General features: G+C 42.2%; 1 protein-coding gene and 1 long non-coding RNA gene across 3 annotated transcripts in view; one reads left to right on the top strand and one right to left on the bottom strand.

The window, feature by feature from the left end:
- The first annotated feature begins 48 nt into the window (after window positions 1–48).
- On the top strand, window positions 49–26770 carry LOC144598776 (uncharacterized). Of its 2 annotated transcripts, XR_013547899.1 has the most exons (5): window positions 49–252; window positions 18884–18961; window positions 19717–19936; window positions 24222–24491; window positions 26445–26770. It is a non-coding gene; the product is annotated as an uncharacterized LOC144598776 (long non-coding RNA). The 2 variants fall into 2 exon arrangements; XR_013547898.1 differs by lacking the exon at window positions 19717–19936.
- Window positions 11854–27117, bottom strand: part of tspan7 (tetraspanin 7) — a 68644-nt gene continuing 53380 nt past the window's right edge. The window contains exons 2-8 of the mRNA XM_078409178.1: window positions 21823–22011; window positions 19425–19499; window positions 18528–18623; window positions 17662–17817; window positions 15577–15660; window positions 12998–13083; window positions 11854–12794 (exon numbers count right to left, since the gene is read on the bottom strand). Coding sequence (XP_078265304.1) covers window positions 13015–13083; window positions 15577–15660; window positions 17662–17817; window positions 18528–18623; window positions 19425–19499; window positions 21823–22011 — 669 coding nt within the window. The 3' untranslated portion in view covers window positions 11854–12794; window positions 12998–13014. The remainder of the gene's footprint in view (window positions 12795–12997; window positions 13084–15576; window positions 15661–17661; window positions 17818–18527; window positions 18624–19424; window positions 19500–21822; window positions 22012–27117) is intronic.

Below are 27117 nucleotides of genomic sequence, written 5' to 3'. Positions count from 1 at the left end.
GAGAATCACCAGTTGTTTTCTGCTCACTCTTCAGGCCTCCCACGTACGCTTGTGGATTGCAACGCAGCAGTTGGAGATGAAGTGGAGGTCATATGCCGATGTAGCTGACTTCTTGCTTTGCTATTGGATCGCTGCAAAATCCCAAATAGCAGAGCATGAATGCACTAAACACAGCAGCTGAAATGGATGCATTAAGCACAGCAGACGAATGCCAGTGCTGGCTAGTGGGGATCATTATTTGAGCTCATAAAAGTAAGTGTTGTACCTTTTTTTTTACCTTGTCTTAATGGTTTTTGTATGGCTAATTCTTTAAAGTGATTTTTTTATCTGCTATTATTTAAATGTATTTGAACTGCTCTGAAATTCATTGTTCAATCGTAAACTCATCCTTCAGAAGTTGCGGTTGATAATCAAAGAACTACAAATGCTGGAAATCTGAAACAGAAACACTCAGCTTATTAGTCAAGAGTAAAGAGTGGTTAATTGTCGTATGCACCAGGATCAGAACAATGACATTTTTACTTGCTGCAGCTTTACAGGCATATTAAACACATCACCACAATAAATAAATATACTGTGAGTTAGGAGTTATAGGAGATAAACCATGCTACAATAGTGCAAGCCACAGTATGTAGTGCAACCTTTTACAAGCTCCCAGTAGTTCAGTGCTAGGGCAAGGTTGTGGGTTGAAGCAAGCAAGAGAAATGGAAATAGAAACATTTGTTTCTCTGAATTAATATCCCTTTCTCTTTTTACAGACGCTGCCTGACCTGCTGACCATACCAGCATTTTCTGTTTTTACTTACCTGCACAGATCTTATTTGCTGCTGTTTATGTTGGGACCAAAGTGCTCATTCCAGTTGTAGCTATTTGTAGGATTTATAGGGAATCGCCAACATACAAAAATGACAATTTATTGGGATGGAAGGGCAAATCAGTGCAAGAGCTGAATAAGAGCTTAAAACAAAACAAATTAATTTTACATTCAGCTAAAGATTTATGTTCTTAATGTACCTACTACGATTAGAATTCATTGCCAGGTATGCTATTATCCCTTTTCAAATTCCCAATTACATAAATACAATCTGGGAAATGTCGGTGATGATTATCTTAAGCCAGAAAAGTGATTTTGTGAATATGGCCTGATAAGACCTTCAAATATCAGATAAGTTATTCTAACCATATTAGTGGACATAACTAACATATTTAAAACATAAATTTGAACAATTAAAATTAGAGGTGGCACAGCGGGAGAGTTGCTGCCTTACAGTGCCTGAGACTAGAAGGATTTCCTAGAATGTATACGGGATGGCTTTTTAAATCAATATGTAGAGGAACCAACTAGAGGGCAGGCCATTCTAGACTGGGTATGGTGTAATGAGGAAGGATTAGTTTGCGATCTTGTTGTGCAAGGCCCTTTGGGCAACAGTGACCATAATATAGTGGAATTCTGCATTAAGATGGAGAGTGACACGGTTAATTGAGGGACCAGGGTCCTGAACTTGAATAAAGGAGACTTTGAAGGTATGAAACGGGAATTGGCTAGGATAGACTGGCAAATTATACTTCAAGGGTTGACAGTGGAGAGGCAATTGCAAAGATTTAAAGACCGCATGGATGAACTCCAGAAATTGTTCATCCCTGTCTGGCGAAAAAATAAAACTGGGAAGGCGGCTCAACCGTGGCTGATGCGGGAAGTCAAGGATAGTGTTAAATCCAAAGAAGAGGCATATAAATTGGCCAGAAGAAGCAGCAAACCAGAGGACTGGGAGAAATTTAGAACTCAACAGAGGAGGACAAAGGGGTTAATTAAGAGGGCAAAAAAAGAACATGAGAGAAAGGGGAATATAAAAACTGACTGTAAAAGTTTCTTTAGGTATGTAAAAAGGAAAAGATTAGTGAAGACGAATGTAGGTCCCTTACAGTCAGAGACAGGTGAATTTAGAATGGGAAGCAAGGAAATGGCAGAACAGTTAAACAAGTACTTTGGTTCTGTCCTCACTAAGGAAGACACAAATAACCTCCCGGATAGACTAGGGGACCGAGGATCTAATGGAAGGGAGGAACTGAAGGGAATCCACATTAGTCAGAAAATGGTGTTAGGTAAATTGTTAGGACTGAAGGGAGATAAATCCCCAGGGCCTGATGGTCTGCATCCCAGAGTACTCAAGAAGGTGGCCCTACAAATCTGGATGCATTGGTGATCATTTTCCAATGGATCAGTTCCTGTGGACTGAAGGGTAGCCAATTTTTTAAGAAAGGAGGGAGAAAGAGATTGGGGAATTATAGACCAGTTAGCCTTACATCGGTAGTGGGTAATTTGCTGGAGTCGATTATTAAAGATTTTATTTCTCAGACATTAAATATATTTAATTGTGTCTTTTGAGTCGATTATTAAAGATGTTATAGCAACGCATTTGGAAAGCAGTGACAGGATAAGTCAAAGTCAGCATGGATTTATGAAGGGGAAATCATGCTTGACTAATCTACTGGAATTTTTTGAGGATGTAACAAGTGGAATGGATAAGGGAGAGCCAGTGGATGTGATGTATCTGGTCTTTCAAAAAGCCTTTGACAAGGTCCCACACAAGAGATTAGTGCACAAAATTAAAGCACATGGAATTGGGGGTAGGGTATTGACATGGATAAAGAACTGGTTGGCAGACAGGAAACAAAGAGTAGGAATTAACGGGTCCTTTTCAGAATGGCAGACAGTGACTAGTGGGGTGCTGCAAGGCTCGGTGATGGGACCCCAGATGATTACAATATATATTAACAATTTAGACAAGGGAATTAAATGCCACATATTTAGGTTTACGGATGACACAAAGCTGGGTGGCAGTTTGAGCTGCGAGGAGGATGCTATGAGGTTACAGGGTGACTTGGATAGGTTAGGTGAGTGGGCAGAAGCATGGCAGATGCTGTAAAATGTGGATAAATGTGAGGTTATACACTTTAGTGGCAAGAACAGGAAGGCAGATTATTATCTGAATGGAGTCAGATTAGAAGAAGGGGAGATGCAACGAGACCTGGGTGTGCTTGTACATCAGTCATTGAAAGTAAGCTTGCAGGTACAGCAGGAAGTGAAGAAAGCTAATGGCATGTTGGCTTTCATAGCGAGAGGATTTGAGTTTAGGAGCAAGGAGATCCTTCTGCAGTTGTACGGGGCCCTGGTGTATTGTGTGCAATTTTGGTCTCCTAATTTGAGGAAGGACATTATTGCTCTTGAGGGAGTGCAGCATAGGTTCACCAGGTTAAGATACATATGATGAAAGAATGGGTCGACTGGGCTTGTATTCACTGGAATTTAGAAGGATGAGAGGAGATCTTATAGAAACATATAAAATTCTTAGAGGATGGGACAGATGCAGGAAAAATGATCCCGATTTTGGGGGTGTCCAGAACCAGGAGTCACAGTTTAAGAATAAGGGGTAGGCCGTTTAGGACTGAGATGAAGAAAAACTTTTTCACACAGAGAGTTGCGAATCTGTGGAATTCTCTGCCACAGAAGGCAGTGGAGGCCAATTCACTGGATGTTTTCAAGAGAGAGTTAGATTTAGCTCTGAGGGTTAAGGGAATCAAGGGATATGGGGAAAAAGCCAGAATGGGGTATTGATTTTAGATGATCAGCCATGATCATATTGAATGGTGGCGATGGCTCGAAGGGCCGAATGACCTACTCCTGCACCTATTTTCTATGTTTCTATGGGACCCGGGTTTGATCCTGACTATGGGTGCTATCCGTACGGAATTTCCTTGTGACCGCGTGGGTTTTCTTTAGGTGTTCCAGTTTCCTCCCACATTCCAAAGACAGGCTTGTAACTTAATTGGCTTCTGTAAATTGATCCTAGTGTGTAAGATGCAAAACTGGGATGACAGAATTAGTGTACAGGTGATCGTTGATGGGTGCGAGTCAGTGGGCCGAAGGGCCTTTTTCCACACTTTATCTGTAAACTAAACTAAACTACTTTGAATGAATGAATACGTTTATTGGCCAAGAGTGTGCATATACAAGGAATGTGCCTTGGTGTTCCACTCACAAATGACAACACAAACATACAGTTAACAATTAAGAATAAAATTAAGAAGCAGATTCGTTGTAGAAATTACAGTAACAAGGTGATGTCAACTGTATTTTGGCTGAAGAAGTGCAGAAGAGGTTAGTTTTCTGGCTAGATTTTCAAAGCAGATTCTTTTTTCTTTTTTTAACTATATTTAAGTAAATCATTTTGTATCCAATGAAAATAATATTTTAACTTTATATGCACAAATCATAAAAATTATTACAAACATCATAGAAGCAGTTTTACCCTGGCCAGATTATACTTGACATAATTTTCAGGTAAAATGGCATCCTTACGGAAATGAATTGGATATTTCCATACAGAATTCAATCTTATCATGGAGACGTTTCTCTGTATTAGTTGCTTACAGGGAGTCCCTGGGTTATGATAAGGTCCTGTTCCCGAGAACTGATTGTAACCCAAACTGTTTGTAAGTGAGAATAACTCAGAACAGTGTGTGGGAGAGGATCGTAGAAACAACAGTGATGGAAGCATGAGAAGGTGTGGGAAGAGGAACTGCCGCCGGTTTCAATGACTCAGTGAGTAAGCGGCTGAGTCTGTGCAGCGCTCCCTGCTCTGCTCCAATTGCTGCTGCTCGGGGGTGCGAGGGTAGAGAAAGCATGAAATGACCCGATCACGCCTGGCAGAAGCCATGATCATATTGAATGGCGGTGCAGGCTCGAAGGGCCGAATGGCCTACTCCTGCACCTATTTTCTATGTCTAAGCTGTATGCAATCCTGCGGCTGCCGATAAACCAATCCCCATTCATCTCACCAGTCTCCAAAACACTCATTCATATATATGGGGTGTCCATAACTTCGGGCATTCGTAACCTCGAGAGGACATGTAGCTAATGATATCACAGCTCGCACTGTTTCTTCCACTGTCAGCAGAAATCTGAATCTTTGGGGCAACTGGTGACCTTCAGTGACCAATTGTAGAAAAGCTAAGAGTGCATTGTGCAGGTAATGGAAACGAGATGGGGAAATACAGGATCTGCACAGTGACATTGATGTCTTGCGCACACAGTAGCCGGTGCCTCAGTTTTTGATGGGGTCATTGTAATGGAAAATGATTCTGGAGTGCTTCCTTCACTGTTCAGTTTTTTTTGTTTAGCTCTCTTCTGAGCTTCATGCTGCGATGACTGCCCCCCTGTGATCTGTCTGCACTTCACGGTGGCTTGGGGCTACCTGCAGGACAGGAGTTAATCAAGATAGACCATAGTGTGCGAAGTGCCTAGGCACCCATGAGAGCTCCAGGTCCTTCTCCCCTGTGTTTGCCCTCTGTTCCACAACAGCTTTTTCAGCAGCTGTTGCTGCCGCAGGAGAGTTCTTTAAGCTCTGTCTCGCTTCCCAGGTTTCAGCACAATAATGATGCTGCGGCTTTGAGCGTAGCTTGCACTCCAGATGGAATCTGCATTTGGCCCCATTTTATCGCTTGATTCTGTGCAAAAATTGGCACAGTCTTGCCTTTAATCAATTTTTGCCTTATTCTGTCAATCTCTTTAGGAGATCTGTTTTAGAGGAATGCAGAAAACACATTTTGCATGCAAGAAATCAATTTTCCAAACATTGAAATACAATGGCTACTTTAATCTCAACCTTCCTTCCCTGCCATAAAATCAAATTTATTTGACTCATTGATCCTTCAAATAAAACTGTCTCTAGTTTGTCTGACTCCTGTAACATTTTGATTAACAATGACTAAGTCGCTGATAGTTTGCAGTAATTATGAAAATCAGTCTCAATATGTTCAGTTTGAATGATTCCTTGCCATTCAAAACAATGTATTTCATGTGACATTAATTGCAATAAAGCAAAGACATATAGGCTTTACAATTAAAATAAATGCACTACAGTTTAATACGACTATATTTAATATATCTGAGTATATATTGGTTTTATCTTTGAAATTATGAATAGATCTCAGATCAGTACAAGCTGATTTTAAATTTGAACAGTCCATTAACAATGGAAAAAGTGACAATTTTATTTTATATTTTGCATCATCACCTTCATTGATGGTTTTTTGCAGACTTCTGTATTAACTGACAGACTTTAGATGGGAAGACGAATATCTTTAGATTTATTTTCAGGGAAACTTATTTTAAATTATAGTGAAACCTTGATGTAGCGACAGAATCCCAGCTGATAACAGAATATTGCATATAAGTGTTCAGTGTTTAACGTTTAGACTATATTTATCCACTATTTAGCATGTATTTAATTTGTCAGCGAAGATAAATTTTTTCAGTCATTCTTTGAAATCTGAGAAAATAATATTTTATAGTAAACCTTAATGCTATAATTTTTTTAAATAATATTTTTCCTCATTATTTCACACAATCAATTCCCTTTGGTGCTTTGGATGAACCAAGGGCTGCTTATTTCCTAACCCTTACGTGATGCTGATAGGGCTGCTTTCAATGGGTTCTGATGTTTTTCTCAAAATTTTAATGCGTTTTCCCAGATAATCAGCACAACACATAGATGATGAAAGCTTTCTCAATTTTCGTAAATTTGTTCTGCTTTTAACATATTTGCCTCTTCTCCCTGCAGAGGCAGCATTCCTCATGCTGGGCAGGAAGAGTCAATTCATGAGCAAGCGATTTTGATTTGAGGAATTCTTGGGGTGTGAGCATGGAATAAAATTAGGGAGTAAGACATTCAATTAAAAAAAATCTTTGATTTATAAAATGCTCAACAGAACCTTTGAGAATCATTCTCAGAAGAGAATATGATCAAATGGACATATGGGATCGTACAGTCATGCAGAACAGATTAAAGCCCTTTAGCCCGCCATGTCCATGGCAATATTAAATACCCATTTATACTAATCTTATTTAGCAGCACTTGGTCTGACGCCTTCTTTGCCTTAGTAATTCAGATTCTTATCTATATACTTCTTAAATGTTATGAGAGCACCAATCCCTCAGACTCCAAATTCCAAATACCCCCTGGATGAAAATAGTGATCCTCAGGTCCCATCTAAACTTGAAAAATACTGCAGATGCTGGAAATCTAAAATGAAAAAAACAAAATAATTTGGACAGGCTGCAACTGTGGGAAGAGAAACAGAGTTCAGGTTAAATACCTTTCGCCAGAACAGAAAGAAGCTGTAAAGCTGCAGGAAGTATGGGGTTGGGGGAGGGGGAAGTCTTTGATAGTGCAAAAGTGGGGTGACAATGGTCATCTGGTCAATGAGTGAATGGGAACAGTTAGAGATTGAGAACAGAGACAAAAGAACATTGAACTAGGAATTGCAAAAAGCAGACCAGGATGACATACAAAAGTACAAAGTGCTGGAGTAACTCAACCGGTCAGGCAGCGTCTCTGGAGGACATGCATAGGCGATGTTTCGGGTTGGGACTTTCTTTCGACTGTTTGTAGTGGGTGTGTGTGTGTGTGTGTGTGGGTGAGGTGGGGGGTGGGGGGGGGGGGGTTGGGAGAGAAAGCTGGAAAATAGGTGGGGTGGGACAAAGGTGATAGGTGGATACATATGAAGGGGATTGATTGGCAGATGATGGACAAAGGCCAGATATGAAAAGAAAAAAGTCTGAAATAAGATAGGAGAAACAAAATGTGAATCCAGAGGAAGGGATAAAGGTGGAAGGGGTAAGTAGAAAAAGGGCTCAAGATTGTGGGACAAATGGGTGTGCATCCAGGTAGGGGACAGGGATGAGAGGAGGGAAAAAGTGGAGGGGGGGGGGGATTGTTTGTTGGTTAGATACCTAAACTTATAGAATTCTATCTTCATGCCATTGTGTTGAAAGCAGGATGACATGCTTGGCAGATGTAGCCAGGCCTGTCCTCCACTCCCAGAGGGGAAAAAAACCCCAGATGAAATACAACATAGCGCTGAACTAATATCGTAGATGCATGACTGATGCAAATTGAGTCGATCCCACAGACAGATGAGTTGATCTTGGCATCACGTTTGGCACAGACATTGTGGGCGAGGGGCCTGTTCCTGTGCTGTACTGTTCTTTGTTCTATACATCTATCTATTTATTACTAAAACTCTCGGTTTGTTTGTGTGTATAAGTTTGTGTTTATGTGTGTATCATGCCCTCTACATAGCCAAAACGGTACACGACAGAGTGATTATTTTAGGCCCACCCTACTCACCATTCCCCCGTGGTCTGAATAAACCCACTTTTGTTACTTTTTAACAACAATTTACCTAATAAACTTTAATAAATGGGCTCCTCTCCCCCGGGAGGACCATCGGGAGGACCGGCGCCTCTCCCGGCGTGCCCCCGCCTGACCTTCCTCCCGTGGTGCAGCGTGCAGCAGAGGATCCACAAGATGGCCTTCCCCACTGCTCCCCGCTGATCACAGCAGGAGAGGCTTCGGCTCCACGCCCGGCCCTCACGAGAAATGAGGCAGAGGTCAGTGCCTTCTCCCTGTCCACTCTCGCCCACCCATGGCCTCAGGAGACACTCCCCGCCTGGAAATGGGTCCATGCCATCGCTGCCACTCGCTGCAGATTGCAGCCAAGCTGCTGGAGACGTTTCGGCTCCACGCCCGGCCCGCAGGAGAGGCCTGCAGGAGAAGCGGGGCTGAGGTTAGTGCCTTTTCCCTGTCCCCCTTTGCCCGCCTATGGCCATGGGGGTACTCCCCGCCCAGCAATGGGTCCACGGTTGGGCCGAGGGGTAGAGGGGGAGGAGGGGGGGAGGGGGGTGGGGAGGGCGGGGAGAGGGGATTGGGAGGAGGGGTGAAGGGGATGGGCGAGGGGGTCGGGGATGGGGAGGGGGAGGGAGGGGTGTTGTGGAGGGGGTGGGGGGAGAGAGGAGGGGGGAGAGGTGAGAGGTGGGAGAATGGAGGGGAGGGAGGGGTGAAGGGGAGGGAGAGGATGGGGTGAAAAGTTGAGGGGGAGAGGAGGGGGGAGGGAGGGTTGGGGATGGGGAGTGGATGAAGGGGTGGGGGGAGGGGAGGAGAGGGTGCTGCACCAATGCAGGAGAGGTTTGGACCCAACTGGTCCACTTGTATCTCACTAAAACTCTCATCTTGTATATATATTTGTATATAGGTATGTTCCCGAAATACAGCCAAAACGGTACACGATAGCGCAACAATTTTAGGCCCACCTTACTCACCATTCCCCTGTGGTGTGCATTGATAATTTTTTGTTGCATTTAAAAAGTAATTAACTTAATAAACTTTAATAAATGTGCTCCCCTCCCCCCCCCGCACAGCAGTGGCGGGAAGACCGCCACCCGTCCCGGCATGCCCCGCGCCTGACCTTCCTCCTGTGATGCAGCGCGGCAGCAGAGGGTCAAAGAAGATGGCCGCCGGCAGGACGTACATGCGGCAGCGCCTCACGGCCGCTCTCTTGCTGCTGGCCACCGTGTTGGCTGCCCGGGGCTGTGGTGAGTGGCTCCCTCTCCCCTTTCCTCTCCCCCCTCACCAGCCTCAGGCACTGGGGGAGACTCCCCGGTCGGCAGCGGGTCCAAGGGTCGTCAGTAGGGGGGAGGGTTGCTGGGCCCGCAGGAGAGGTTTGGACCCAACGGGTCCACGGGTCGTCTAGTTCAATATAAATGGCAGAGGATGAGAAAAACGATGAGCAATAAGTTTGTGAAGGATCTGGTACTCGCAGTTTGAAAGGGTAGTAGACACATAAACCCTCACAACATGTAAACAGTACTTGGATTGGTGCTTAAAGAACCGCGACCTGAAGAGCGAGAGATCTTGGGCAGAAGGTGGGATCGGCTAGATAACATTTTTTCTAATGGCATAAACTCAATGATCTAAGTTTTCTATGACTCCTTTTACAATAGGATATGATAGGGAAAGTGAACAGAAAGCAAGCTACTGGAACTAGGAATGGGAAATTGAAAATAAGGCTTCTCATCAGAGCATTAGGGAAATAATTCCACTCCATGTCCTTCAATGATGCACAAGGGTCAGGATGTTACAAGAACCTGACCCAAACCTGGTGCTGAATCACCACACAGCTTGATGGGGGAAAACTGCCTTTGAAGGTTGATATTACACAGGCCTGGTCAAATGTGCAGTTGTTCTGCACTGGGGTGTGAGCCTGCAGGGCTGCACTCTGGTTATAGTGCTGGGTGTGGAATTTTGTGGGTACTGGCAGCTTCTATTCCATCTGTTGACAGATTGTCTAGATCTTATGGTCTCTCTCATCACCTCCTGTTGCAGTGATGGAAGTTGCTATCTACCCCAATACTTTTATTTGCCTGCACAGTTCTCCCTAGCCAAGAGAAGCTCATTGATAATCACTGACGGTTAAACTACTGTGTTTATCCAGACTCAACCTTTATCACTGTGCTTGTAAGCCTACATTAGCTTCCAGTCAGTGGCTTGAGTCAGATATTCTTGCCCAATGGTCTCACCCATTCACTATTGTTTATAATCTACTTACTATACTACACTAAATCTACTACATCATGAATGTCTTTCAGGCTTTGAAAATAAGCTTACCTTGCGTAGTGCCAGTCTGTTGTCATACAGTGTGTAAACAGGCCCTTCAGCCCAACTTGCCCATGTCGACCAAGATGCTCTATCTGCACTAGTCCCATCTGCCTGCATTTGGCCCAGATTTCTCTAAACCTAATGTCTTTAATGTTTTTTTAAATTGCTTTTAACTTTCCAATAGTTTGCACTGTGATGATTCAAGAGGAAGAATGGTCTTTGTTGTGGTGTACAGTGTTATTGGGAAATCAAATAGGTGATATTAGCCTTGGCTGCAGAGCAATCCATGGAGACTCTGAACACCACGGTGGCCAAGCATACTTGAATCCATGGAGACTGAACACCACGGTGGCCAAGCATACTTGAATGCTTTACGGTGCAGAAAATTGAGAGTTGTTGGCAAAGCAAGCATTCATTAGCAATTTCTGATGAAACTTAAAACAGACACTGAGGAAAAGGTCACACAAAATATGTTTTACTGTGTAGCTATGCTATTTAAAGGGCCAATGTTCAAAATGCATTCTTTGTCCTTACTGAAATCTATGCAGTCACCTGCAAGCATAACCTCATATACGTGCCTAGAAGTCAATGTTGCCATCACTGTACAATGGTGGTTCAGAAGCATTCCAGACTGGTGCAGCTGATCTCTACCAAATCTCACTAACAACTCTCACTGCTATGTTAAAGAGGTTATCTGTGTGCCATAATCAGGGAGCAAAGACTTAATCTATTTTTACTTCAGTCGAGGCAAGCAAGAGAAATGAGCATGGGCATTTGCTTTGCAATGCAAGTTTCTCTTAAATGTATGTAATACTGCTCCTTACAGAAGTATTAAATATATTTGTAATCATCATTGAGAGTTTGAATATCTTGCACTTCTACAGAAAATTCAACCAATGAAGAAGTCAGACACTCGTTAAAACATTAACTAGTGCTTTATCAAATTGTTTTATAATATGAATTGTGTTATCAGTGGTTTCAGCTGATGTAGCATTAAAGATAAAATTTGCCAAGGAAACTTATGCTGCTAAATAAATGAAAGGTACTATCATATTAAAAAAATGACTGGAAATGCAAAGCACGATGCAAAAACATGCATTAAACTATTTTACCCCAGGAAATCAAAGTAAAAATGTCTTTATTAAAATCTTCTAAGTTATGCATTTGCCAACTAGGTTTTGGATATGTAACTTTGAAATCATCATGGCTTCACAATGCCACAATTTTAAATACCAGGTTTTTAAAAAAGTTTAATTAAATGAAGCTTAGAGTTTGGTTTGAAGGAAAATATTGTATCTTTAAATATTGTATATAGTTCACAGCACTACAACCACAAAAAGAGATCTCAAGACAGTTGTACTTAACAATTTTTATTAATACAGAATTCACAAAAGCTCACAATGTTGCAGTCATGTTGGCATGCTGGCTAGTGGCAGTTTTAAAATGCATTAAATTCAACTACAATTTACGTCTGAAATGTTTTTTAGGGTTGCTTAACACTGTCCCATCTTATTAAATAACCTATTCCGCGGGAACATCAGTTGCTACATAGGCAATGAAAAGAAAACAAATAAGTTAATGGTTGATTAACAGCCTGCTACTTACATTACAGTGTAAATGATAACATACAAATACTTAAAATAGAAGCAATATTATTTACTGGGTTCACATAACAAACAGTAAAACTACACTTTACAAAGGGCAGGAGGCTACATATAGGGCCATAAGCAGTAATGTTTAATGACATCTTAATTACAAAACTTGAATTGTAGTTTAGATTCAGGGAAATCACAATTACCTTTCCCTTCAAACCCTACAGTACTATTATATTATTTCCCCCAGTAATTCATTTTCCCCATTTCTAAGCCCACATGGCAGAACAACAGTAGTGTATGAAATAAATCAAAACCTGAATATCTACGAGAAATAGTCATCAATATTTTTCACTATAAATAAATGAGGTGAGAAATTCCAGTGACACTGCTAAACATCCTCTACCCACCTACATACCGCATCCCCATAAAACTCATGTTTCCACATGCAGAGCCACATAAAGCAAATATGGTACCTGTGAAATCACAGTATGAATCCCATTAGGTTAACCAAGTAAATAAACTGCTGCAGTCTCCGGCATCTTAAAAGCTTTGATGTTCAAGGTAAAAAGCTGCCCTTTATTGCACAACTCGATGCGAAAAAACGGTGCACCACAAATAATAGAAAGAATATTCTGCTTGAGGATGCTGGCTGGTCTTCTACAAATCCTACATAACAAACTGCCTAATTAGATCATGTCTCCTGCAAAAGAAAACAAGTTGTTAGAAAACTGTGAGGGTTTTTTGAGAATATTTGCATAAGCTCACTAGCATTTATTGTCGAGGTTCCCCCGCTCCCCCCTCTTAGCTTATTGATACATTAATGACGCCAGTATTTAATTATCATGGGTAGGAATGTTACATCACCCAAAATATCTGTAAATTTTACTTGCAAAAAGAACCCACCTGTTTCCTTGCATGTATTACACCATTTCATACTGGTTTGCAGTGATAAATCGGGACAAACAGCAGGCCAGCAACATTCCAATTAACTGCAAAGATTAAAACAAAATTTACAAATAATAATTTAAACATTATTAATATCCTTTAGCAGGGTGGAATTTTGTTTCGAAAATGGAAGGGCCGGAGCGTGGGCAAGATGGCACCGGGGCTTGGCGGCACTGCGTGTGGTCCTAGAAGAGGATCTGCTATCATCCATTACTAATGTTCTTCTCTTTTAAATCTTCCTTTCAACAGCAGCATATCTTACACTAGCAATGCTCTCTTTCATTTCCTTTCAGACCTGTTGATATCTTGCCCTGAATGTTGGACCGTTTATTCTTTATCTGTGCACTGTGAACTGCTTGATTGTGTTCATGTATAGCCTTTTCTCTGTCTGGTTAGCATGCAAACAAAAACATTGCACTGTACTTCGGTGCACGTGAAAATAACAAACTAAGCTAAACTGAACTAAACTAAAAAGTCAGGGTTAAGAAATTATCAACTTTTCACATGTGCAGTAAAATTTATTAAACACAGCCAGCTCTATGTTTGGATCAGGACCAAATGGGAGAGCCTTATGATATTGGAACAAATATCCCTGAAAGCGTCTATCCTGCCGCTTTGCTCTAGGAGGTGGACTGTGGAAAAACTAAAAAGAAAGCCGAGGCAACTAAAAGTGCATTAAATTTTATTACCACTGTTAGATATGATGAATGAAGCAAGATGGTGCCATCAACCAGACTGATTGCCACTGACAGCTGAATGCAAGATGGAAGGAGAGTGCATTGTGGATCCATTCGTAAACGATGTCCAAAGTACAGAGGGAGTATGTGGGCCAATGGGACAGAAGGTGTGGTAGAGTTGAGATTTAGAATGACAGATTGAGAGATGGGAGAACCAGCAGTGGCTGCCTCGCCAACAGTCTCTCTGTCCTTTCTTCTTTTTGTTATTTTTAGTATGTGTTAAAAAGAATGTTTTGATGTTTCTTGGTTGGTTTTATGTGGGGTGTGGGGGGAGGGGGGGGGGGGGGGGAAGGTTGGGAGATTTTTTTTTCCAATCTCTTACCCCGACGGAGATGCGATTTTTTCACGTATCGTATCTCCGACCCCACTGGGGCCTAACATCGTGGAGTTGGCGGCCTTTCCTGGAGACCGACGGGGGCTCCAAGCCGCGGGAGTCTGCAGGACTTTAACATTGCGGAGCTTGTGATCCCTTTGCCGGGGATCAAAGCTCCAACCGCGGGGTCTGTGGTCTTTAACATTGTGAAGCCCGCGGTCTCTGGTAAGGCTGGCTCGGGAGCTCCATGCCACGCTGAGAGTTTCAACCGCCCGATGCTGGAGTTTTGATCTCCCTGACGGGGGCTTCGATTGTCGGCTGTGGGGGCTTTCATTGCTCCGACTGCGGATGGTTTGACTACCCAGACCGCGGGAGAACAAAGAGGAAGAAGTTTGAACTTTATTGGCTTCCATCACAGTGAGGAATGTGGAATCCACTGTGATGGATGTTTATGTTAACTTTTATGTGGTTGTGTGTCTTGTTGCTTTTTGTTTTGTTAGTGTGCTTCCTGTCTGTAACCTGCTCCATTACAGCTACACAACTAATTAACAGAGGCTTTACACTCGAGTCTTGGGTTCAGCCATTTTAATTCAGGATCTCCTTGGCTACTGCCTCATGGGTAATATATCCCCGGTACTGCACCACCGGGTGCGCTATTCCCATAACACTTTTCACTTCGTATGGATGTATGTTAACTCAAATTTTGCTGTACCGTAATTGGTACATGTGACAATAAACTGACCTTGAACCCTTGAACATTTAGAATGTCTTTGAACATTTAGAGAGGGACAGGGGATCAGTATAAGGCAAGCTGGGCTCGTGGGTGATGAAAAGATGAGGCCACAGTAGGTTGTTGTGAATGAGTTGAGATGTTGGCAGACAGATTTTTTAACTGTTTAAATCTTGAAGACAAGTTGATTGGCTGTTTGGACAATTTCATTGTTCTGTTGTTGGTACATATGACAATTGAACATCCGACTCTTGGAGTTGGATTAGAGGGGACAGTGAAAGAAATTTGAGGAGATGATTTGTTACAATGACATTTATCATTTGTTGGAAAAGGGAAAGAAGGGAAATATTTTTTTTAATTATTATGCTACTCAAGAAGAAAATCAATTTAACTGCAGCTATGAGTGAAATTCCAGAGAGTTGTGAATTCACCCAGAGTTGTGATTTTGTGGAATTCTCTGCCACAGAGGGCAGTGGAGACCAAATCACTGGATGGATTTAAGAGAGAGTTAGATAGAGCTCTAGGGGCTAGTGGAATCAAGGGATATGGGGAGAAGGCAGGCACGGGTTATTGATTGTGGATGATCAACCATGATCACAATGAATGGCGGTGCTGGCTCGAAGGGTCAAATGGCCTCCTCCTGCACCTATTTTCTATGTAATCTATGTAATCTAAATAATGAATTCACTTTTCTGGCATGTGTGAGAGTTCCCGTTATTGATTGCATGGTCAGAAAATCACTCTGTAGTTTTTGTACCTGTAGAAAGGCAATTCCAAATGCAACCCCAGCAATAATTCCCATATTTGTCTCCATAAAGCTGGTCACCAACTCATAGCAGCCCTGTAAAATCAAATCAATGAACAAGCATATTATATTTTCTATTTTAATCCATTTACTGATATATTTACTTGGTTCTATCAACACAGAATTACAGTAAACAATTGCTTTTTTCCCCATACATGTGGATTTTATTTATTTCAAATTTTCTCCCAATTCAATGTTGCAATTTGTGAAGAATGGTAATATGCAAAGCAGCTGCTGTCTACTTCCACAAAATCCTACATAATAGAGGGAGTTTATTTGGTGCATTGTGCCTCTGGCACATTTATTGAATGGAACTACTCAATTATTTTCACTTAACAACTCTTTCCCAGTAGCCCTGCAGTTTTATTCCTTCTCTGTACATTGTCCAACTCCCTTCAAAATCAATTATTGAATCTGCTCTACTTCTGGAAAATAACATCTTGCCGAGATGTTCATTTTTCCACTGTGTCACCATCTAGAATTTCCCTCAACTGAGCACAAGGACACTACGATCCACTGCACTGGTCTGACTGCAATCTCAGCTGAGGCTGCGTACCAATTAGATCGGATCCAGTGCCTTCAAGTCTGTGAGGCTCACATTTCACCAGGATCCTACCGATCCATCAGATCACTGAGGGAATTGTGAACATTTGCAATTCAATATATTCTCAAGAAGGACAGTCCTTTTGAGGAAAACTTGCAAAAAACCCCCCATGTAGTTTTGTCTGTAAAATGGGCCAGAAACTAAGGGGAAAGATAAAGGGTGTTTTTTGATATGAAATTGGATAAGCAGCATGAGTGTACAACAATTATTGTAGAGGAACTACCAAAATAGAAAAGATGCAATTGAGAAATAAAAGGCAAGGTGGACCTGAAAACAAAATTTACATAATGACGGGCGGCACGGTAGCGCAGCGGTAGAGTTGCTGCTTTACAGCGAATGCAGCGCCGGAGACTCAGGTTCGATCCTGACTACGGGTGCTGCACTGTAAGGAGTTTGTACGTTCTCCCCGTGACCTGCGTGGGTTTTCTCCGAGATCTTCGGTTTCCTCCCACACTCCAAAGACGTACAGGTATGTAGGTTAATTGGCTGGGTAAATGTAAAAATTGTCCCTAGTGGGTGTAGGATAGTGTTAATGTACGGGGATCGCTGGGCGGCACGGACTTGGTGTGCCGAAAAGGCCTGTTTCCGGCTGTATATATATGATATGATATGACAGTATGGTGCAGCTAAACGCTACCGATTTCACTTGAAGCCAATAGTTCCCTTTCCATTGAGACACAAGAGAGATGCAGGAATCTTAAGCAAAACACAAAGTGCTGGAGGAACTCAGTGAATCAGGTAGCATCTGTGGTGGAATGGACAGACGAGCCTTTGACACTTACTTCACCCAACCTGGCATCATCTCTTTTTTAGCTGTCTCCCGCCTCCTACAAATAGTCTGAACAAGTGTTATGACCCAAAACATCATCTGTCCATTCCCTCCACCGATGTTGCCTCACCCGCCAAGTTCCTCCAGCATTCTGTATTTAGTTCAGTGTTCATACTTTTCTAGGGTAGAGAATTCCAAAGATCCACTCACAAAATTAATTAGCCTTTATTCTGAGACTGTGGTTATGGACTCTCCAACTTGAGGAAACAGCCTTGTCAAACCCTTTAATAATGTTTCAAAGCATTTTTCATTCTTTTTAACTCCAAGAGTGTCTCGGGTTATAGAGTGTAGAGGTGTATAGCGGAGCAAACTGAATGGCCTAATTTCACATCAAAGGATATTCACTCTGACTTGTTTCCCAACATTCTTTCCTCACGGAATCACCACAAAAACTGATTTTGAATTTGGGATTTAATAGACTAGTCTATAATGTTTGGGAAAATTACGTGACTAAGACATTAATTGTAATCTTTGGTATCCATATTTCAGTTTTTTTGTGGATTCCGAAATAAAGAACAATTACATACAAAAGCAAATCTTTGCTACAGGATAAAATGCCCAAGGTCCCTGTATGTTTTCAAACTTGGCATGGCTCAATACATACCTCGTGGTGGACCTTGGTGGCAGCGATAGTCATGTTCCGTAAATCCTCTAGGTTGCAATCACTGCTTTTTATACAGCAACTCTGAGGAAAGCCATGCTTAGGCCAATAGATGCTGGTAGTCCAGTTTGTGTAGTTTTGTATACCACAGCAATGCAGCTGGAAAAGATGAACAATCAATTTGTATAAGTTTGTCAATCCTGACAGCAGGAATCACAGAGGACATAATATACCATACTTCATCTTTATATTGATCTTAAAGAAGGGGAGATAATTCTTAAATGCATTGCGATCAGGAAATTTATTTACAGCAAGCAATCCCTCAGTGAATAAACCAGCTAATTATTTCAGAGTCAGGAGTCCATAATAATTAAGTAGCCTCACACCTGGCGTATTAGTTCTAGGTTTATTAATATTGTAGGTACTGAGGTACAGTGAAAAGCTTTGAAAAACTGAGCAGATATACTATAAATACAATTAAGTCAAACTCAAGTAGAAAAATGATTTAAAAGAGTCGAGCGATTATATCGGATAGTAGTTGATCCATCACTGGGAAGAACATGCAGCGTTAACTTGCAGTATTGATTCTAATCGCCCAACTATTATCACAGCTATGACTATATAACATTAACTCTCTAATAACTATGCAGATAAATGCAATTACTACACAAGTTTGCTGGAGACTATGATTTATCTTAAAAATAAACGCCAACACAAATTATCAGAGTTAAGCAGTTCCAATTTCCAAACTACAGCTATTTCAGGCAAACTTCATGTTCTGGTTTCATATTTTATAAATTCTGCCATTTACTGCAGCCAGCTGCCTTCAGTAATCTACTTTAAAAAGAAAATTGAAGTAATAAACTTACACTATTCTGCACATCATCAACAGCATGGCTTTGCTCATCCTTTCCATTGTAATTATGAACAGCATCAGTGTAAGTCTTGAGAAAAATATCTTTAATCTGCAGAAGGGCAAAAAATATACGCTATTTAGACAAAGAACAAAATATGCTGCTGATACTGTTTTTATTACACCTACTGCGTAACAATATTTCAAACCATTTTAATATTAAAAAACTGCAGATGTTGGAAATGTGAAATAAAAACAGAGAATGCTGGAAAGACACAGTAGGTCATGTAGCAACAATGCATAAAAAACGTAATATTTTAATTTTGTTAGACCCTTTGACCTGAAATGTTAGCTTTGTTTCTCTTTCCACAGATGCTGCTTGACCTTCAGTTTCCGTACGTAGACCAAACCATTCTGCAGATGAGTCAGGTGCTTGAGGGAGAGAGTGAGGTGGGTAATATGTGTGGCAGTACTGAGCATCAACAGAAATTTCACCCTGTCTCTTCTGTGTCAGAGTGATTTGAAATGGAAACATTTTCAGCAGATATGTTTACTCGGGACAATTTTAGCATCCACAAACATACACATTTTTCAGTCCAGATTGACAACCTGCCCTGTCTCACTTTAAACCTGCAATTCAAACTTAATTAATGTCTTTATTTAATGATTTATCCGACCAGTTACAGAAAAGCCATCCGATTAACTATGCAACTACCACTAGCAAGCAGCTTGTTGAGATGACTGCGATTGACTGCGAAACATTGAAGATAATGGAAGAAACTTAAACTAAATGGTAAATGAAAAACCTTACTAAATTCTAGAAAGAGAAAACTCTTAACACTCCCCAGTTCACCAAAGCCACAAGTTTTGTAGTCTAAAAAAAGTGCTCCTTGCTACTTCAAAACATACATACCTCATGTCGAAATACAAATCCCGAAATGCCAGCCACCAGCTCTGCCAAGAACACCAGCGAGAGGAACATGGCATACTAAAAACAGAGAAGTCTAAAAGTTAGTACATTTAAGGCCATTGACCAGATTAACTGCAAAACATGCTGCTTCTGCAACATGATGCAGCTGAAAATGTGTCTGTGTGCCCCAGCACCTGACATTTTAGGGAGTTTCACTGTGCAACTAATATCAGGAATATATTTCAAGATTTTGGTTTTCCATGGAACATTAAGATTTTTTTCCTTTGCTCTGTAGCTGAATTTTTCTCCTCTACTTGATCAGATAAGATCAACAGATGCCTTTTACACTCAAGCAAATCAATGCGTGCCAGCGAGTGGTCGTCATTGTCATTTGTGCGTGCACAAGAAAGTGTTCAGGTTGAGTCCAAATAATGTCTTTATATGATGGCCACATATACTTTCTGGGAGGCGAACAATCAGGAAAGTGCATCTGACCACATTTTCTATTTGCCTAGGTAAGTGCATTTCTCAGCATGGGGCAAAGTTTAAAGAAAATGTGCGGAGCAAGTTTTTTTACACAGAGGGTGGTGAATGTCGGGAATGCGCTGCCAGGGGTGGTGGTTGAAGCAGATACGTTAGAGGCATTTAAAGAGATTTGGATAGGCAAATGGATATGCAGGGAATGGAAGGATATGGGTTATGTGCAAGTAGATAAGTGATGCTCTTGGAATTATGCAGCACAGTTATTGTGGGCCGAAGGGCCTGTTCTTGTGCTGTACTGTTCTATGTTCTATTTGGTTATATAGATGCTGATGCCAGCTACAGAATCTCTAAATCCTCACCAAATGCGAATCACATGGTTGGGATGGCTCAACCTTAATCAAATAAGCCAAGTAGTACTGATCACTGTACCAGTGGATTTTCATATCATCTCAAATCAATAGGCATTAATGATGCACAACTATACTGCAGGGACATAGTAAAATACATACTGTACCCTGAGCAAGGAAGAGGAATGCACTTTCAATCAGTCTCAGTGGGAATAGGTACATTCCATCAATATTAAAAAAGTGTTGAAAAATCAGTGTGATGCAGCATCAACTCAGTATCGCAGAGATAGAGAACAAGTGATCATATGTGTGTCATATAGTCATAAAGTGATACAATGTGGAAACAGGCTCTTCGGCTTAACGTCCACACTGGCCAACATGTACCAGCTACACTAGTCCCACCTGCCAACATTTGGTGCATATCCCCCCAAACCTGTTCTATCCACGAGTCAACATCTATTTTGTGTCATGTGAGTCAACATCTACTGTATTTTGTTCATGGATGTATTTGTGCTGTTGCAGGTAGTGAGCACCTGTTGTTCATAAGGAATGAATCGCAGAATGAATCGCAGTTAATATCAAGAGTTTGTGTGACATTTGAATGCTTGCCTGCAGACATTAAGGTACCAGTTGCTCACTCACTAACTTACCCTGGGACAACACAGTAGCTCAGCTATTTGAGCTGCCACCTCAGAGCACCAGTGAGCTGCCACCTCAGAGCCTCAGTGCTATCTGTGGGGTTTGCACATTCTCCCTGTGACTGCCTATGCTTCTCCTGACCACTGTAAGTTGCCCCTAGAGTGAATATATGTGGGAGAATCTCGTGGAGGGAGTTGAAGGGAATATGGGAAGAATTTTTTTCCCGTAAAAATGAGTGGTTTGTCAATTGGCATGAACGTTTGGGTGTTAGAGGACTGTTTTATATGTTGTGTAAATCTATTTGTTGCCAATACAAAGATGGGGAAGAAGAATGTCTTTTCTTCTGGCTTATTTAAAAATGTTAAAATAACAGCAATTTATAGAGATTTTATGTCCACTATTTTATCATTTGCACATAGATTGGCCAACATCCTTAGGATGAGCATTTCCAACTTTTAAATTGGGGAACCTGTACATTTTTCCCTTCCTGACCATTTAGTTTGTATATTATAAGGCAGAGGAACTAAATCCTGCATATTATTCTCCTTATACATCAACCCTGTCCTCCCTACTTCTACCCTGTCTGGAAGTTGAAGTATGATAGAGAATGTTTAAGCAAGAGCAATATAATATGCAGGAATTTACCATTGTGCAGTGCATTATCTTGAGAAACTGGGAAAGCAAAGAGCAAATACACAGCTACATATGCATTTGAAATAGTATCATTTCACCACCTTTGACATGTCAGACTTATCAAAATGCTTGAATAATTTTTTAATTATCTTCTCAAATTAGCAAATTAACAGAATGTTAAAATTAATCTTACAACCAGTACTCTAGATATATGGCTCCACTTAAGCTCCATTTGCAATGTTTTTTTGTACACACACATTGTATCAGCTCTTAATGCAGCAAAATGATTTTATAATCACCAGTTTCAGCATCCATGGGCTTCCACGACATGTTGCAAAGCAACCAAATAGGCCAAAAACAACGATGGTGGTGCCAGTCCCAATGAGCACATACGGTGCATTCGTGGAATTTTCAGCAACAAGAGAGATGTAGGTCCCCAATGTGAGTTTACCCCATACTCCAACAGCCAATAGGACAACACCTGTGATCTGCAGAAGGAGAAAAATGCCATCAATGTAAATGACTATCAAACAAGGTTGGGGTAAATTCTGCAAGGGAACAGAAAGTGCATTGACAAGCTCTAATTCTGCCAGAGTTGAAGTATTTATAGAAGCCATGATGTATTTTGAGTTCTCTCCCACTGTAAAGGTTATTTTTATGGTTCAATATCTGTGATTAAACTCCTGCTTTAGTATAGCAACCACACAAGCATGGCTATCAAAGACCTGAGGTTGGCTGAGAATGCTTGATTTAAGTGCTAGAAATATAACGTCTCTCTTACACCAAGGAGCTGACATTCCAGTGTACTATTAAATGAATTCTCTTTCATGAAAGAGTATGAAAAAGCTATTTCAAGAAATTTAACCCCAGCATTCACAATGCAAGTGCAAAACCTATCAACAATATAAGTTGCTTCGTGGTCTTCTGAATGCCTGTGTGACATTTAAACCACATCCATTGACAAAATAGTTTAAAAATTATATGGGGTATACTCTAATTAGTTATTAGTTTAGAAGAAAATGAGTATGACCTTCAACAGACTGTATTTATTCTATTGGTGATTTGCCTAACCGCATAGTAAGATATGTTTATTCTACTTTGTACTAAATTTCTGATATTACCTCCACTGGATACTGCAGTGAAATGTAATTTACTGAATAGCAGAAGCTTATCATGAGTAATTCAAGAATCAGTGTGTGTACAAGCTCTAGGCTAAAGAGATAGGTTACTGTGATACACTGAGATCTTCAAATGGAAACAGCTCAAGACCAGATCTGCACCGGTAAACAAGAAAGCTTGATATTTGTTATTCTTTCCTTAAACTTTCATTGACTGCTTGGTTTAGTTGCTGAATGACTGATTTTGCACCAACCTCATTCAGTTTAGTTTTTTGTTTTGCTATCTTGGGCGGCATAGTGGCGCAGCGGTAGAGTTGCTGCCTTACAACGCCGGAGACCCGGGTTCGATGCTGACTACGAGCGCTGTCTGTATGAAGTTTGTCTGTTCTCCCCGTGACCGGGGGTTTTCTCCGGGGGCTCTGTTTTCCCCACACACTACAAAGACATGCAGGATTATAGGTTAATTGGCTTTGGTAAAATTGTGAAAAAGTGTCCCTCGTGTAGGATAGTGTTAATGTAAGGAGTAATCGCGGGGTCGGCAAGGAGTCGGTGGGCTGAAGGGCCTGTTACCACGCTGTATCTCTAAAGTCTAGGTCTAAATCTTATTGAGAATGTTGTATTCACATTGACCACAACACTGAACATCTTTAAAACACTTCTCAGAAGGGGCCACTTTTCATGATTGCATCCTGTTCAACTCAGACAGCCTTCTTCATTGTGCACTACACCACCAACACTGATGTCATCTGCAAACCTACTCAGCATGTCACCTATATTCTCATCCCAATGGTTGATATAAAACAACAGGTGATGCAGCACTGATCCCTGAGTCACATCACTGATCTCACAGACCTCCAGTCTGAGAAACAAACCTTCATCACCACACAAACCTTCATCACCACCGAAGATTTCAAACCGAGCAAGCCTCGTATCAACAACCTCAACCTCATATCTACAAACTCACAGCACGGAAATAACCTTGGAAACTATAAAATGAAATGGAGCAGCAGGCAATCATGAGTGAAAAGACGAAAAGATTCTGAGAAATATCAAACCTAAATAGCGGCAAAATTACCTGAAGATGAAGCAGCAAGTATTATATTTCTTGAGATAGAAGGTGCATATTGCTATGAAAATCTTATGTTATCAACACCATTTTGCTTCTGCAAACATCAGGCAAAAATACTTGCAGATTAACAGTTTTGACATGTGTTTCTGTAAAGCATTTAATTTTTCTTATCATCTGACCACCAGAGGGAGTTGAAACAATACAATCACATTCAGTCACAGTCACACTGGCCCAACTTGCCAATGCAGACCCAGATGCCTCATCCACTCTCGTCCCATCCGCCCGCGTTTGGTCTGTCTGTCTGTCTGTGTATATGTTTATGTGTGTACCATGCCCTCTACACAGCCAAAACGGTACACGATAGCGTGACAATTTTAGGCCCACCTTACTCACCATTGTCCTGGGGACCCTCTAAAATAAGTTTCATTCAAATTGGTGTTATATTTTTAAAGTTAGAAAGATTTTAAAGTTTAAAAATGACCTTTTAAACCGATTTCATTATGATCTTCAGCGTGTGACTTCACAATGGCACCCGCACGAGTGCCAGCCAATGAGGGAGGGGGCCAGGGAGTCGCGGCCAATAAACAGACTTTAACAAATGCGCTCCTCTACCCACCCCCGGAGGACCAGCGGGAGGACCGCCGCCCGTTCCAGCATGCCTCGCGCCTGACCTTCCTCCCGTGGTGCAGCGTGCCGCCAGAGAGAAGTCGAAAGTAGATGGCTGCTGGCAGGACGGCCGCTCTCCTGCTGATGCCCACCGCGATGGCCGCCCGGGGCTGGGGTAAGTCGCTCCCTCTCCCCTTTCCTCTCCCCTCTCGCCCGCACCCGGCCCCGGGGGAGATTCCGAGCAGGAGGAAGATGGTTGTCGTCCCCGTCGTCTCATCGTTCCTAGTGCCCCGGACCATCACCGGACTACAACCCCTAGCAGGCAGCTTCTTCTCCTCCTCCTCCTCACGCACCTCCTCCAGCTCCCGCTTCGACGACTCCAACAAAATGGCGGCCGCTCTCCTTCTTCTCCTCCGCCCGCTCCGCATCTTGTGTGTGCCTCCCGTCGCCGCGCTGCCTGCCGGGATGTGTAGTCCCAGCTCCGTCCCCCCGGCCCAACGCACTGGACAATCACCAGACTACAACCCCACCGCATGCACACACACACACAGGGTAATAATAATAATATAATATAATAATAAAAATACTTAAAATATATTAATGTAAGAATGAAAAATGATATATTGGATATCTTTCAATATATATTAATCTCTTGCAGGGTATAACCATATAACCATATAACAACTACAGCACGGAAACAGGCCCGTTCGGCCCTTCCAGTCCACGCCGACCACTCTCCCTGACCTAGTCTCATCTACCTGCACTCAGACCATAACCCTCTAATCCCCTCTTATCCATATACCTATCCAATTTACTCTTAAATAATAAAATCGAGCCAGCCTCCACCACTTCCACCGGAAGCCCATTCCATACAGCCACCACCCTCTGAGTAAAGAAGTTACCCCTCATGTTACCCCTAAACTTTTGTCCCTCAATTCTGAAGCTATGTCCCCTTGTTGGAATCTTCCCCACTCTCAAAGGGAAAAGCCTACCCACGTCAACTCTGTCCGTCCCTCTCAAAATTTTAAAAACCTCTATCAAGTCCCCCCTCATCCTTCTACGCTCTAAAGAATAAAGACCCAACCTGTTCAACCTCACTCTGTAGCTTAAGTGCTGAAACCCAGGCAACATTCTAGTATGTTGTACCCAGGCAACATCCAGGCAACACTCTTCTGAGTGGAGAGGGTGAGAGTTCTCGACCAATACAGCAGATGCTTTGTGTCCACAGCTCGCTCTGGCTGCAGCGCTGGTAGGGGGATGTGGGTGGTCTGACATGCCCAGGTTGAGGGAGGGGGTGGGGTGGGGGTGGGGGCTAGTGGAGGAGAGGAGGGGGAGGGGGAGGGTGGGGGGGAGGGGAGGGGGATGGGGGAGTGGAGCGTGGGGGTGGGGGGGAGGGGAATGGGGGGGAGGGGGAGGAGGGAGGTGGGTGGGGGTTGGGTAGGGGGAGATGGAGTGGGTGAGTGGGGATAAGGGGCATTGAGTGGAGAGGGTGAGAGTTCTCGACCAATACAGCAGATGCTTTGTGTCCACAGCTCGCTCTGGCTGCAGCGCTGGAGCCACAGGGCCAAGGTGAGTGACACCCTCTCCCCTTCCCTGTCCCCCTTCTACGAGGAATGGGCCCAACGGGTCCACTTGGTCTAGTATCCCTCTAAATCTTTCCTATCGATAAGCCTGTCCAAATGTCTCTTAAATGTTCTTAAAGCAATTTTGACTTAAATGATCAATACATCCCTTCCCCTCTTAACGTGGACATATACACACATATGCAACATACAATAAGAAATACAATGCTGTAGTACGCTATATAACAAATATTTCTATAATAGTAAGTTCAAACGATAGGTGATAACATATCTTTCTGAGTTGCAGCACACTAGTTTCAGTAACTAAACACTTATTGTTCTGGTAAAAATCAGAATCTGGTTCATTTGAAGACTGACTTTTTGCAATCATCAAGCAACCATTACCTCGACAATCAAAAAATTGTACCACATGTAACCCAATCAATGATGTGTCCCCATGTTCCTCAAGTGATACCTCACACTAATATAAGTACACCTTCAAAATGGCAATCACATACTCTGGGATCATGCTATTTCTTCTAACTTTCCTTGTTTGGAACACACAGGAAAACGAACTCTGGCTTCACGAAATCCAAATGCATTTTATCAAGTCTGCCCGACAGATAATCAGCAGCATGGAAACAAAGAACTACAGATGCTGATTTATACCAAAAATAGACACAAGGTGCCGGAGTAACTCAGCGGGTCAGGCAGCATCTCTGGAGAAAAAGGATAGGTGACGTTTTGGGTCAGGGGACAGTCTGAAGAAGGGCCCTGACCTGAAAGGCCACCCATCCTGTTTCTCCAGAGATGCTGCCTAACCCACTGAGATAATCAGCAGTGGTTTGTTCTATGTTGTTTATGATGTATTCCAGTGTTGAAATAAAAAACATGTAACTTTTGTCTTGATTTCACTTTTCTTCATCCTTTTCAGTCCATCTTTCAGGGCAGGACCCGTGGCAGTGTTAATGTACAGAGGGATCTTGGGGTGCAAGTCCATTGTTCCCTGTAAGTAGCAACATAAGTAGATAGGGTGGTAAAGAATGCATATGAGTTTGAGTTTTGTTTATTGTCATGTGCACTGTGGTACAGTGAAAAGCTTTTGTTGCCACATTTGGGGTATTGCGTGCAATTATGGTCACTCCATTCCAGGAAGTAATGTGGAGGCTTTGGAGAGGGTGCAGATGAAGTTTACCAGGGTGCTGCCTGCATTAGAGAGTATTAGCTACAATGAGAGGT

This window comes from Rhinoraja longicauda, chromosome 12 (genome assembly GCF_053455715.1).
Source record: "Rhinoraja longicauda isolate Sanriku21f chromosome 12, sRhiLon1.1, whole genome shotgun sequence".
In the NCBI taxonomy this organism is placed as follows: Eukaryota; Metazoa; Chordata; class Chondrichthyes; order Rajiformes; family Arhynchobatidae; genus Rhinoraja; species Rhinoraja longicauda.
The sequence above is the reverse complement of the archived record's forward strand: the minus strand, read 5'-3'. Positions and strand labels throughout refer to the sequence as shown.